General features: G+C 42.9%; 1 protein-coding gene across 1 annotated transcript in view; it reads left to right on the top strand.

Annotated features, from left to right (window-relative positions):
- Nucleotides 1-5,865: 5,865 nt before the first annotated feature.
- The window catches only part of LOC137553191 (cryptic protein-like), a 44,207-nt gene continuing 35,522 nt past the window's right edge, over nt 5,866-14,550 (top strand). Inside the window, exon 1 of the mRNA XM_068271437.1 lies at nt 5,866-6,074. Coding sequence (XP_068127538.1) covers nt 6,028-6,074 — 47 coding nt within the window. The 5' untranslated portion in view covers nt 5,866-6,027. The remainder of the gene's footprint in view (nt 6,075-14,550) is intronic.

Raw genomic sequence — 14,550 nt, 5'->3', positions numbered from 1 at the left:
CTTAAAGGGAAGTTATTGACCATTTGCCCATTTGATTTCTCTTGCAGACTGTTGATGAGAGTTTTTTTATTTGTTAGCTCGGGGTGACAGTGATGTTATTGCTCATCAAACACAGAATCCTAGCAACAGCACATCTGTACTATCTTGCTCAGACCAGTGTATTTACTTATATAAACAGAAAGGAGAAAGGAAAGGCTACAAATACCCCAGTCAAAAAGCATCCATCAACTGTTTTATGACTTCCTAGCTCTTTGACTTCCTAAGGCTGGCTTCAGCTCCAGTAACAAATGGCTCCACGTGTAGCTCATGACACTTATTTTGGTTTTCCTTGTGTCTCTGCACTGCATCTCCCTCGGCACAGAAGAGAAGATGAAAATTATTTAAGCTAGTTACATTTTTAAGATAAATTTTAAATGATACCAAGATATATTGAAACAGGAATGTCATTCCCTTTATTGACAATGGGTTGTTTAACTTTCCTGGCTGCCATCTGTGGCACGCTAATAGCAGCTCGGGTTTTGTCTGTGCTGTGAATCTGCAGTACTTCTGAGGCCTGTGTCAGACATTCTTTAAAGCAAGCGATATTTCACAGCAAATTTGGAATAATACTTCTTTGTTTACTGTTTCTAAAATAGCTACTGAAATCTTGATATATTTGAGCGCACTGCAAAATAAGGTTTCATGAAAGCAATGACGATACACGTGCTGTTGAAATTGGATTCTCAGTTTCATGGCTTGGTGTACGCTGTCTGAGCATCAAACATACCTTTTCAATAAAAAAATTACAAATATGGCAAATAAATGTTTGCATCAACTACATTGACATAATGTCCAGTTGGTTATATCTTTTGGTTGTATAATCCCTTTCAGGGCCGGGCCGAGGCATAGGCTGGAGAGGCTCCAGCCTCAGGGCGCAGTGTAGGAGGGGGCGCACAATTCATTCAGCTGTCATTCCTAATTGTGTTTGAAGCAGAAAGAAATAAGAAAAGGAGATACATGGAAGTGACTACAAGCCAGATAACTAGAGATTAGGGCAGCACGGTGGCGTAGTGGTTAGCTCTCTCGCCTTGCAGCGCTGGGTCCCTGGTTCGAATCCCAGCCAGGGCACTATCTGCAAAGAGTTTGTATGTTCTCTCCGTGTCTGCGTGGGTTTCCTCCAGGCACTCCGGTTTCCTCCCACATTCCAAAAACATACAGATAAGTTAATTGGCTCCCCCTAAAAAAAAAAAAAGAAAATTGGCCCTAGACTACAGTACTTACACTACATAATATATAGACATATGGCAATGGTAGGGATTAGATTGTGCGCTCCTTTGAGGGACAGTTAGTGACAATATATATATATATACACTGTACAGCGCTGCGTAATATGTCGGCGCTATATAAATACTAAATAATAATAATAATAATTAAGGTGTTGGGGGCCCTGGGGTGCCTCTTAGTCTAAGAGAAATCAGTGTGTGACAGCTGGGGTGGAGGGATGGAGGGGCGCACTTTGGTGTCTCAGCCTTGGGTGCTGGAGGACCTTGTCCCGGCTCTGATCCCTTTTCATGCATAAAGTTAGAGACCGTCATTAGCAGTTATAATTACGGAAAACAGTATAACTTAAACATATGGACCAGAAAGCAAAACCTGGGTGGGCAACGCCAGATTTTTATTGCTAAATGGCAAATGATGAATACAAACAAAAACATTGTTCTGCATGGTGGGGTAGTGGTTAGTGCTCTCACCTTGCTGCACTGGGTCCCTGGTTCAAATCCCAGCCAGGGAACAATCCTCTTAGAGTTTGTAGGTTCTCCCTGTGTCTGTGTGACTTTCTTCTGGGCACTTTGGTTTTCTCCTACATCCCAAAAACATACAAATAAGTTAATTGGCTTCCCCCTAAATTGGCCTTAACCACCCTGGCGTTCTGATAAGATCGCCAGGGCGGCTGCGGGAGGGTTTTTTTTAAATAAAAAAAAACTATTCCATGCAGCCAACTGAAAGTTGGCTGCATGAAAGCCCACTAGATGGCGCTCCGGATGCGTTCTTCTGATCGCCTCCAGCGGCCAGAAGTAACACGGAAGGCCGCAATGAGCGGCCTTCCGTGTTTCGCTTACCTCGTCGCCATGGCGACGAGCGGAGTGACGTCATGGACGTCAGCCGACGTCCTGACGTCAGCCGCCTCCGATCCAGCCCTTAGCGCTGGCCGGAACTGTTTGTTCCGGCTACGCTGGGCTCGGGCGGCTGGGGGGACCCTCTTTCGCCGCTGCACGCGGCGGATCGCCGCGCTGCGGCGGCGATCAGGTAGCACACGCGGCTGGCAAAGTGCCGGCTGCGTGTGCTGCTTTTTATTTCATTAAAATCGGCCCAGCAGGGCCTGAGCGGCAGCCTCCGGTGGTGTTGGACGAGCTGAGCTCGTCCAGACCGCTCAGGTGGTTAAACTACGATACATACACTACATGATACATACTTAGACATATGACAATGGTAGGGATTAGATTGTGAGCCTTTCTGAGGGACAGATAAGTGACAAGACAATATACCATGTACAGCGCTGTGGAAGATGTTGACGCTATATGAAAACTAAATGATAACCATAATAATTGCTGTTACTGCCATAGGCTCAGATCTCTTGTCATTCCTCCTTCCTCACTTTATAGAACAGAACAGGTTACTTGGCTGTGTTTGCACAGTTACAGCTTGGTTTGACTAGGTATCAGTCACTGTCAATATGGAGTATCTCTGGCCTTTCCAATTACCCTAACCTACTTGAGAAATTCTTCTGACTGTAACTGTTAACCCTATTTTAGCCCAATAAGATCTTAGCTCCAGGCCTGGATTTACATTACAGGAGCCTATAGGCACAGATGTCCTAGCACACAGACTTCACCCTCCGTGAACCTACAACCCCCCACCGAACTGCACCGCAAGTGTGCTGGCTGGCCCAGCCGTCACATCTCCTTTACTTCCCCTGCCCTTACTATTAGGTAGCCACGGGTACCCTCAGTATCAAGCAGCTAGTGGTGCCTTTGACTGAAGGGAGATCTCATGAGTAGAATGCCGAGAGCTATGTGAGTAACCTCTCATTTATAAACAATACTAAAAGAGAAGTGCGCTACTCCACAATTTCAAACATTAACTGATAGTGGATTTTATCAAACCAGTCCACACTACAGTCCGTTGAACCAAATTAGCGAGTCCTTCGGTAGTTTTCTTCCTCTAAATATCCAGTGATCCTCAAAAAATACAAAATTATAAAACCACCATTTATTTATTGTATTTATAAAGCGCCAACATATTATGCAGTGCTGGACATTAGTTTAGGCTTAGGTATCATCGCATAGATGTATGAACCATTAGGACCAATCACTATCCAGGTAAGTAAAAACACTGTGTTGCTTTCGAAGGGTTTACCCAGATACTCGTGAGGCCTCCACCTGTTGGACCTTGCTCACCTTTTGTGGTAGCTGCCCAGACCCACAGACAGCACCACCAGCTTGCACATAAACCACGACCTTGGCTTCACACTTCCCTGAACTCAACCGGTCACCCTCATCCAGCATTTATGGCAGAAAACATTAAAACGACATATTCATTGTGCAGACTGTTGCAATTCCTATATCTGGACACCCAATCACCAATTACTTAAAACCACGTGTATAAACGATGATGGGGCCAACCAGGATCTGTGTCCTCCACCTGCAGGGACTGTGCTGCCCAGACTAACAGACAGCTCAAATCAGTCATATGCACAGCCCTGGTTCACACAAGTGTTCAGGTAGGGGAACTTCTCTGCTGCAGCTTTGCAAGTTATTTTTCCACAAGTCTGCCAACTAAAAACACATCTCATAGCGTAAACCCATCCATATTTATTGATATAAAAAGTAGTACTACTTACAAACGTAAATAAGATCAAGCATATAGTAAAACGAGGATGTCTCCTCCGCTGAGCTGCTCCTGCCCATCAAACCACGCCCTACATGTTTCGTCTCTATGACTCATCGGGCCATGGGCAGGACTGGGCTCAGTGAGTTAAAATATCCCACTCTCATTACATAAAAACAAAAGAAGAGTGGGTCAGCACCACCAAATGTATCAAAAAAGCTCTTTTAATGAACCATACAACAGCTGTGACAGACGCTGTTTCGGGCTAATAAGCCCTTCGTCAAACTAAAGCTCTTTTAATGAACCATACAACAGCAGTGACAGACGCTGTTTTGGGCTAACAAGCCCTTGGCTTATTAGCCCGAAACAGCGTCTGTCACTGCTGTTGTATGGTTCATTAAAAGAGCTTTTTTGATACATTTGGTGGTGCCGATCCACTCTTCTTTTGCTGTATTGGTCCCAAGAGACACTGGGACGGGGTCGAGGCACACCTGTTGGTACTTTGGTGCGCCTCACCTCACCTTGTTGTATCACTCTCATTACATATTCATATACGCACAGTTCCCGTTTTGCACATTTTCCAAACAAACATTATACATGGAACACCTTTTTGAGAAAATCAATTTTAAAGTTTCAAAGGAAAAAAGTATACATGTAAATGCAGTAAATACATTAACTGTCATTTATTGCATTTAAATGTATACTTTTTTTCCTTTGAAACTTTAAAATCGATTTTCTCAAAAAACTATAAGGTCTCTTTGAAAACATTATTTTTTGTTGCAAATTTGGTGTATCTAGCATGTAAAGGGGCTTTGCTATTAACCGTTAAAGTTGTCGGGTTTTCAAGTAATAATCACGGCCCGTGATCATGGCTAAATCTGTGATCACAAGCCGGATTTGGACCACGATCACGGGTGCATTCAGAACTGAATCCGTGATCGAGAAGTGATCACGAATTTGGAATTCGACCTCGTGATCAGGTAAAACAGCTTATGATCATAGGTAACTCGTGATGGTACCAAGTTTAGGTTGTGTGCTAAAGTAAAACATTGATATATCACCTTCTACAACTGCTGTATATGAATGTAAAACTATGTACCTAATAAGAAAGTAAAGCTGAATACTCACCGCAGCAATGAGGAAGATGGTTGCAGTGACGTTTCCCTGACGATGAGTGCTCTTTGATCCAGCTACCGACTGGCGGGTTAGGTGCAACATTATGTGACATTACACAACGGGCACGAACGAGACTTCAAGCAATCGAGGATCTTTGCGTGGGAGTCGTCGGGGATCTTAAAGATTTGATCCACCGTGACGGTTTTTATTGCCGCACAATGCAAAGCTACATTTGCGTGATCAAGCACCTGTACACACATTGCAAGATCGCGGAAAGGACCACTCCTCGCTCAAAAAATCACCGATCGTCGGGAAAATCATCAGAAAAATTGCGAGATGGGTACAGGCCTTAAAACAATGCAACTGACTTTTAATTTGTCAATTGTCAAAGTGGAAACGTTTTACAATAAATTATTTGTTTTTTTTTTTTTTTTCCACACTTCACGTTTTTCTCCATATAGACACTTAATATATATATAAATCCACATTACTTTTATTCTTTTCATTATAGTAATTGCAACTTGTAGTCTATAGCTAAATGCCTTCATTGCAATGAAAAAGTTAGAAAATCTATAACTAGAAACAATTGCTTATAAGCATCCCCAACTTAAAAAGTTTTGCATGAGATAACTGTTAGGTTTATAGCTAATTTTAGCATTTTCTCTGGACTGATCTGTTAAATATCACTTGCTAAAAGCAGTATATAGCCAGCTTGTTTACACAGAATAAACAGAACAGGAACCCTGTGTGGCCTTCTCCACCTCTTGTTAATTAGATATAGGGAGGAGCATTCATTGGGCAGAGAGGACAAACTGTCTGTCTCTTGCCTGGACCACAGAAGACTTATTACTGGAACTGATTACCTCTGTATGCTATGGAGAAAAGGAAGAAACTTCTAATATTAACTGTTTTCTGGGAAGTCTTTATTCCAAGAGTTTGTATGAACATGGATTAACTTATTCTTTTGGGAACAAACACAAAAACTTTTTTCCTCCTAACTTTACTGATAACACTGATCAGCTGTTAAGACAGAGCTGATTTCACATGAAGCCCTGGCCTTTCTGGAAAATGTACTGGAGAGACCATGTGAGGTAAGAGCTGGTTACAGTGACCTGGCATGCGAGATTTTTCTGTTAAACCTAGACTAAACCGGTTTCATGTAAAGTTTATACATTGGAGTTATTAGTATTTGCTTGTTATACTGTTGATTAATGTATGCAGTTATACTCATTTATATTGGGTTATAATAATGTGATTTTGAGTATGGAGAAGTTATATTTAGTGATAATAGTCCAAAGCCTTGTTCAATCAACATCTCTGATCTGATACAATCTGATTTTGTTCTGTGCAGTGCTGTATATATAAAACACAGCTCGGTCACTCAGTACTGAGTTGAAATGACTATTGTAAAATACTCATGGAGCAGTGAATAACTTAATTTAAAGGTACCCATACAGGGGTCAGTTTTTCCTGTAGATATGATAGACAGGAGACAGAACATTTATATTGCGCTTTTCTCCTGGCAGACTGAAAGCGCCAGAGCTGCAGCCACTAGGACGCGCTCTATAAGCAGTAGCAGTGTTAGGGAGTCTTGCCCAAGGTCTCCTGCTGAATAGGTGCTGGCTTACTGAACAGGAAGAGCCAAGATTCAAACCCGGTTCTCCTGTGTCATTGGCAGAGCCCTCAACCAGTACACTATCCAGCCATGATCATGTGTTCAGTAAGAGACTTTGATGAATACCAGTAATCTTCTCTGATGCAAATTAATATCTAACTGATTTAGGCCCATTCACCCTGGGAAGTGTTTTGCAAAGCGTTTTCCTGCTATATTCACTGTATTAGGAAAGCGATTTTGAGCAATTGCACTTTGCGATTGTTTAACATTGAAATGCAATTGCTCCAAAATCGCTACAGTGAAAACACTGCCATACACTTAACATTGCAGTAGCCCTTTTCAAACCGCTAGGGATCACCAACGATTGAAAGCGGTTCTGAAATCTCTAGTAAAATGCTAGATTGATCGATTGCTTCTCAACCAAGCTTCTTTTTTTCTTTGTCAGGGAGAATTAATCAATAGTACATTTGGCCCAGAATCAGCCCATGTATCGTTACCTTTAGTTTGAGTGCAGTTATCACTGAGGATTGGCCACTAATAATGATCCAATTTTTTTTGTACAATCTTACCAAATCTATGTATTAGAAGGGAGAACTGATTGAGTGAATATATTGAAAGGATACTTTGGGCAGTTCCTTATAATACAGAGAAATAGTAAAATTGGACAAAAAATTCCTCTACTCCCCCATTAGTCACTGCTTACCCTCCCCACCTCCCATGCAAAAGAAAGCATAATGACAGTGATGGATTCTTACATCTTCCAGTGCTGTGCCTGCTGATAGTCCTCCTCCATGGCAGCTGACTGCTCTCTCCCTCCTGGTCTGGAGTCTTATGGCTCATACACACGGGGAACAACTGTCGCCACAAACACGTGGCACCCGCATGTCTGAGAGACAGTTGCCCCGTGTGTATGACGCACACGCCACGAACTGTCGCCGAATAGTAAAGTTGTCATGCGATTGAAAAGTTCAATCGTTGGCAACTTCTGTCTCCGCAACTGTCGCTAGTCTGCCACGTGTCCTGCGTGTGTGTGCGGACTAGCGACAGGAGACGAAGGCAAGTGAATGGAGCATCCGGCCGGGGGATGCTCCCTTCACAGACAGCTTCCGCCGTGTCTCTGCCTTTCTGGTGAGACGTGTGGATAGCTGTCGCCGCCAGGGAGCTATCGCTCCCTGGTCAGCAGACAATTGTGCCCCGCGTGTATGAGCCATAATTCTAGTACACACACACACACACACACACACACACACACACACACACACACACACACACACACACACACACACACACACACGTACACACACACACACACACACACACACACACACACACACACACACACACACACACACACACGTACACACACACACACACACACACACACACACACACACACACACACACATGATCAGAGTCAGCTGAGTCGGCAGATAACAACCGCCTCAGCCGATAATCAGACGTGTACAGCAACCCCCGACCACCAACTCCGCAAGATAAATATGAGGAAATAAAATGAAGAAATAAGTTGAAGGATTGGAAAATGAATATGTAATTGTGAAACCAACCTGTCTAAGGCCAGAAACCCACTAGGAGTGATTTCTAATCGCTAGTGATTTGCAAAAGCTCTTGCTAATGCAATGCTATGGGGATTTTTATAAAATCAAATCGCTCAAGGGGGAATCACACCGATAGCATTACATTAGCAACAGCTTTTCAAATCACAAAGCGCTCAGAAAATCACTCCTAGTGGGTTTCTAGCCTCGTTCAGGAGCCAGCAGAAAATGTTTAGGAGCCTGCTCCAGAAAACGTAAAAGCTATGCGCTCACTGTATTTTTTATGGCACTTGGGCTACCTGGCTCCACAACAAAACATTTGCAAAGTGCTTTTCTCCAGTAAGACCCAACGCACATAAGCTTGTCTCAGAGCAGTACATAGCGATGTGTTATAGGGGAAAAAGTTATGTGATCATAAATGCTAGACTAAACAGGTGGCTTTGTGAATATAACTACTCTTGTAATATGGAGCTAATTTCATCCTACAATACTGCACCATTTGGCTCGTGGTCTTGTCTTTGTCACACAGGCTACCGTGGTACCCTAACAGTGACCGTCCCTATCCTATGAATTTTAGAAAGGCCAACAAGCCAATATAGAGAATTATAAATCATTCTTTAAATGCCAGTTTGATAAAATGGAAACTATATTCAATAATTGTAGTTTAGAAAGGATGTTTAATGTAATTTAATTCTACAAAAACACACCTTGGAGATGTGTGTTTTAATCAATGCTCTGATACAGCTGTCTGCCTTTATCTGCAGATGTCATATTTTACTGGAATGGTTCTCTGTATTACCTTCCAAAAACATAAAAAGTCCCCACAGCCTGCTTTGCTGCCTCCTAATGTGTTTTCTGAATGCCAGATGATAGGGACTCTCCAGGCACAATCTTAATTTCATGAGGTACTGTATATTTTATCTATTAGAAGTGAATGCAGCGAAGGCAATGCAACATTTTGAGCGTCTCCGAAATGTTTTTTTTTTTAAACAGTGGGAATCTACAGATTTGGATGTCAATTGCTACATTGAAAATGTCAATTTCCAATTAGGAGAGCTCTCAGTGCGGTGCGCAGATAGAGGCCTGAGCGGAGTTCCGAAAGCGGCCACAAAGAAGCAGGGAATGATTTGGTATTGATGTTTGCTGAGACAAAATTACTCTGTTAAGCGGGTGGATAAAAACAATTAACTTTTCTGCCAAATCAACTGTGCTGTGCTCTCATGCTAATACTAATTGTTTCAGAGTTTTCCTAGTACAGTGTGTTAAGAGGCCTGCTTTCTGATGGAGTTTTGCAATGACCTGTAAATATAGCCTTGGGCTTTTAAGATTTTCATTTTCACACATGACTGCACAAGCAAGAAGCTGCTGTACCACTTTTGTTACTTTTCATTACCAACTCCCTCAGTTCAGGTATCTGGGCTGCCTTTCACTACATCTCCCCTTCCTATTCCTTTGTCACCCTGATTAAATGTTTCATTGCCGCTGCTCCTGCAGCTTAGCGTTACAGCCTTGATGCTCGGGATATCTAATTATCAGTGATCCCGGCAGCATTGAAGTGGCTGCTATACTGTATTATTGATGTATTTGCCCCGAGGGGAAAAGGGAAGGGAAATAATATTGGTTTTTCATATATCTGTTATTATGAAATAAAGTTTACGGCTAATCACATGAATGATCCAGGGTCGGTCCTGTCTGATGGCAGCTCAGTGTTTTGCTTCATATTACATAAATGGAAAAACTCAAAATGTTATGAAATTCCATTTTTTATTTTTGAAGGCTAAGCAAAAAATCTGCCCTGGCCCCGTGTTTATCATCATTTTCATCACTTTCAGCAGCTTTAGGATGCACATTTTTAAAAGCAGGTTTTCTGCAATAGAAACATTGTTCTGCCTCCACTTTTGAGACCGCACTATGCGACACAAAGGTATTTTGGCCCCCGGATCTATTTTGGCTTTGAGGAAATTTGAATGAGGCATCACAGATAGTGAAACTATTTCAGTGCTGTAGTGCAAGAACTGCACCTCCCTAGATTACACAGCAACCAGTCTAATCTCATCATAGGATTTGGGTACTCTCACAATCAGGGATTTTTGATTATATAGTAGGGAGGGAGGAATATCTAGGAAATAGAGTGATTGTAACGATCGGTGTAACACAGAGAGGATCTGATCATCGGTGATCTGCAGTATCACCGATAATCAGATATATTTCTAACCTCTGGACACCTGAGTGATAGGAGTGGTTGGTGCAACAGCAATACTTTGAGGAGAGCACCCGTATAGAGGGTGCAAAGCAATAAGAGATACTGCTCAGAGAACAGATTCCTCTCAATGGCCTGATGCTCCCCAAGGGGCGGAGCCAGGCTGAGAGTGGGAAGGACCAGAGAGTGAGTGACACCAATGGTGAAGTGTCACTGACAGGTCTGTGAACTATCTCCAAACAGGGAAGATAGTTCTCGAGGTCAGACAGGCCAGGTCGGCAACAGACAGACAGATCAGGTACAGAGACATGAGACAGATACGGAATCTTAAGACAAGCAGGGTTCAGCAACAGAGTATCAGATATAGCGAAGTACCAAATCAGAGATCAAGAGAGTGGTCAGGAAAGCAGAAAGTCATAACAGGTAATAACAATGCCTAGTCTTAGGTGTGAGCTCCGTGATCATCAACACCCGGGAACTAGTCTGATATATAACAGAGTGATAATACAGTTCCCTAGTCTTGGGTGTGAGTTCCTTGATCATCAACACCCTGGAACTAGTCTGAAGTATAACAGAATGGTAATACAGTTCCCTAGTCTTGGGTGTGAGTTCCTTGATCATCAACACCCTGGAACTAGTCTGAAGTATAACAGAATGTTAATACAGTTCCCTACTCTTGGGTGTGAGCTCCTTGATCATCAATACCCTGGAACTAGTCTGAAGTATAACAGAATGGTAGTACAGAAAATATTACAGATTCTGATAAGGTCTGAGTGCTACCATGTAGTGATCGCAACGCCAGACACCAGAGAAATGACCAGCACCCAGTATATATACACAAGCGCTCTCCGGCGCCTCCCCAAGTGCTGGACCAATGAAACCTGATAGAATTGTCAGCTGATCGGCTGGATCACCTGACACCCTTCTGACTGTCATAAAGGCTCTGCCTCTCAGCGTGCACGCGCGTCCTTCTGAACCTGTGTGGACTATCAGTCCCAGCCACACCAGACATGTGTTGTAATGTATCTGCTGGTTTGAACGCGGGGCCAGCCGCACCGCTGTCAGAGCATGCGGCGGTTTCCCCGCGTTCAGCCATACTGCTAATGGTAGGCCCATGCATGCAAACCGCCGCGTCGGACGCCCTGTTCACTGGGCATGTGGTGGTTTCTCCGCGCTCTGTCAGGCTAGTGGATGCCATGTTGGCCGCGGAATTAGCCGCCTTACTCTGAGTACTCGCGGCGGCTTTTCCGCGTTTTCTCACAGTGATATGTCTGGGTGGCTGTATAGTCACCTGCTAGTCACCTGCTAGGGAAATAGATTTTTCACACTGGCTGGTTGGTGTCAGGGGCATAGCAATATGATGTGTTTAATTTGTTTCTCCACCGTCTGACTTTGTCTCAGTGCCCATGAACGATACACAGTGTACATTGCATAGAAATTGAAATTGCCCGGTTTACTCATATCCATCGGGTAATGGCATCGCTCAAGAGTGCCTACTTTCTAGGGCTTCATCAAAAATGTGCTATGGGGCTCCATAATTTCTAGCTACGCCACTGGTTGGTGTGTTTGTGTATGTTTGTGTGTGTGTGTGACTCTGCGTGTGTGTGTGTGTGACTGTGTGTGCGTGTGTGTGTGTGACTGTCTGTGTGTGACTGTGCGTGTGTGCGTGTGTGTGACTGTGTGTGTGACTGTGTGTGTGTGACTGTGTGTGTGACTGTGTGTGTGTGTGTGTGTGTGTGTGTGTGTGTGTGTGTGTGTGTGTGCGTGTGTGTGTGTGTGTGTGCGTGTGTGTGTGTGTGACTGTGCGTGTGTGTCACTCACTTACATTAAGTAGTAGAAATCTGACTTTACCGACAGGTTTTGGACTAGTCCATCTCATCATGGGGTATTCTCCACATGGCCTTTATTATTTCTAAAGAGACAATCCCTGAAAATGATTTATATAAAGCTTCAGATGGCCCTGCTACCTGTTTGCACACTTTTTTGGCAGTTGGGAAGAGCGACTGTCATTCACTATGTGCTTTTGAAAATAAACAAAACCCTTAGAATTCCCCGTAAGGAGCTGGGCTAGTCCAAAACCTGTCAGTTCTGTCAGATTTCTACTATCTACTGTAAGTGACAGCAGCATAGGAGGAAAATGATTTATGCCTCATTTTACTCTGGAAGAAATGTGCTTCTTATTTGTATGTGCTCACGTTATTTAAAATTTTTACAATTTTCACAATAGTGGTCCTTTAAATGTTCACGGAAACTGTATTTTACTGTGAAAACATTGATATTTTTACTGCGAAAATGCAAAAAAATGACATTTTTACCACGACTATTTTTCCACAAAAACAACATTTTTTATAGTGAAAATTCACGAAAACGTGAAAAATAACAAAACTTATTTTCAATGGAATCTTCACTTGAAAATCAATGCAAAAGAATATTGGCATTTTCTCTCATCACTTCCGATTCTATCTATCTATCTATCTATCTATCTATCTATTTATCTATCTACTGTGTGTGTGCGCGCGCGCGTGTGTGTGTCTGTGTATTTTTCGCCTTCTCCCTCCAACTATTTTTTTTTTATCCATGTTTCAATCTGACCCCAATTATTATATTTCCCTACATCTAAAAGGATAACAGTGATTACAGTCATTTTGTCTTTAAATCAGTAAGTCAAACCTTCTTGTTATTTAGGAGAACAGTTAGGATTGTAACAGAGACAATGGGTTGTGAGAAGTACCAGAAATGATATCTCTGTGCATTGTCAGAGCAGGAGGATGATAGTATGAGGCCATTATCAAAGTGACCACTGACACTCCACACCATTGTGAAGTCATGTATGAATATTTCATACAGCAATCACAACTGGCAAAACCTTCAGCAATTAGAAGACCAATGCTACAGTCACCCCACTTTTTAACATACTGTAAAGGATAGTGGAGATACCGCCGCATGGCCAAGCGGCATGGCGGCTATCTCCGCGTGTCAGCCGGCGGCCTCTGCCGCGCAGCTACATGCTGCTGCTTTGACTGGTCCGTCTAGTGCACATAGATTGAGAGCTACGCGCCAGGCGACAGGACCTTTATGCAAGTAAAAGAGGAGTCAGCTGATCAGCCGGTCAGCTGACTCCAGTAGTGCTCCGGATTGGCTGAGTGACTGGGCGGCACTGTGGAGCACTCTGAGTATATATAGGACCTGCCTGTCAGTTGCTGGTTGTCTGCTGTTGCAAACGCTAACGTGCTAGCGTTTAGACCTTAGTCAGATCTTACAATGTGTTAGAACCAGCTGGAGTTGGGAATTCACACTTAGCCAGTTTCTGTTAATAGCTTAAAATACTAATTGCATTGTGATATCTGTGTACTATTCTTTAGTCTAGATCCCAGGTGTTGAAACCAAGGACTTCACACCTAGACTAGGATATTGCTATATTGCTACTATTATCTGTTATGATCTTCTGCTTTCCTGACTACTCTCCTGTTTGCTGATTCGGTACTTCTGCCTAACTGATTACTGTTGCCGGCCCTGCCTGAACCTAACTCTGAATCAGCCTTCCGTCTCTGTACCTTATCTGTCCGTACGTTGTGGACCCTGCTTGTCTGACCATCCTATCCTCACTAGTGGGTCTAGCCATTAGTGAGGAATTTCTGAGACTTGTCAGCTACTCCCTAGGTGATCAGTCTGCACATCGCGTGATTCTGCTTCAAAATGTACTCCTTTATCGCAAACGTGCTAGTGTGAACCATGCCTGCACCATAATCATACCCCCAAGGGGGTTAACAAAAATAATGGTCAGTACGAGTCCACGGTGAATTCTCTGGCCCTGCATCAGAAATTATATTGGAGCCTTGGATGTAGTTTTATTTTTGTCAACTTTTTTTCATTCCTGATATGTTTGAATAAATAGTAATATCTAGTGGAAGAAATTCAAAAAGAAAAAGTAACAGTTTAGCTTTTACCAGATTTACTTTGACACATACCAATTGCCTAATTTTACCAAAATGAGAAATAGATGACTTACCCATGGCATTCAATCACATTCCATTGTCATTCTTGAGCAGGTTAAAAAATGACAGCAAGTATCTGATTGGATGCTGGCTATTGGAAACTGGCTGCCACTTTCACTTTCTCCTCTGGAATCGAGACCCATATCAAATCCCAGCTATCTTTACTTTTAAAGTACATTTAACTTCTTTAAGGTATATTTGTTG

The sequence above is a fragment of the Hyperolius riggenbachi genome, chromosome 1 (genome assembly GCF_040937935.1).
Source record: "Hyperolius riggenbachi isolate aHypRig1 chromosome 1, aHypRig1.pri, whole genome shotgun sequence".
In the NCBI taxonomy this organism is placed as follows: domain Eukaryota; kingdom Metazoa; phylum Chordata; class Amphibia; order Anura; family Hyperoliidae; genus Hyperolius; species Hyperolius riggenbachi.
Note: the sequence above shows the minus strand (reverse complement) of the source record. Positions and strands in the feature narration are given on the sequence as shown.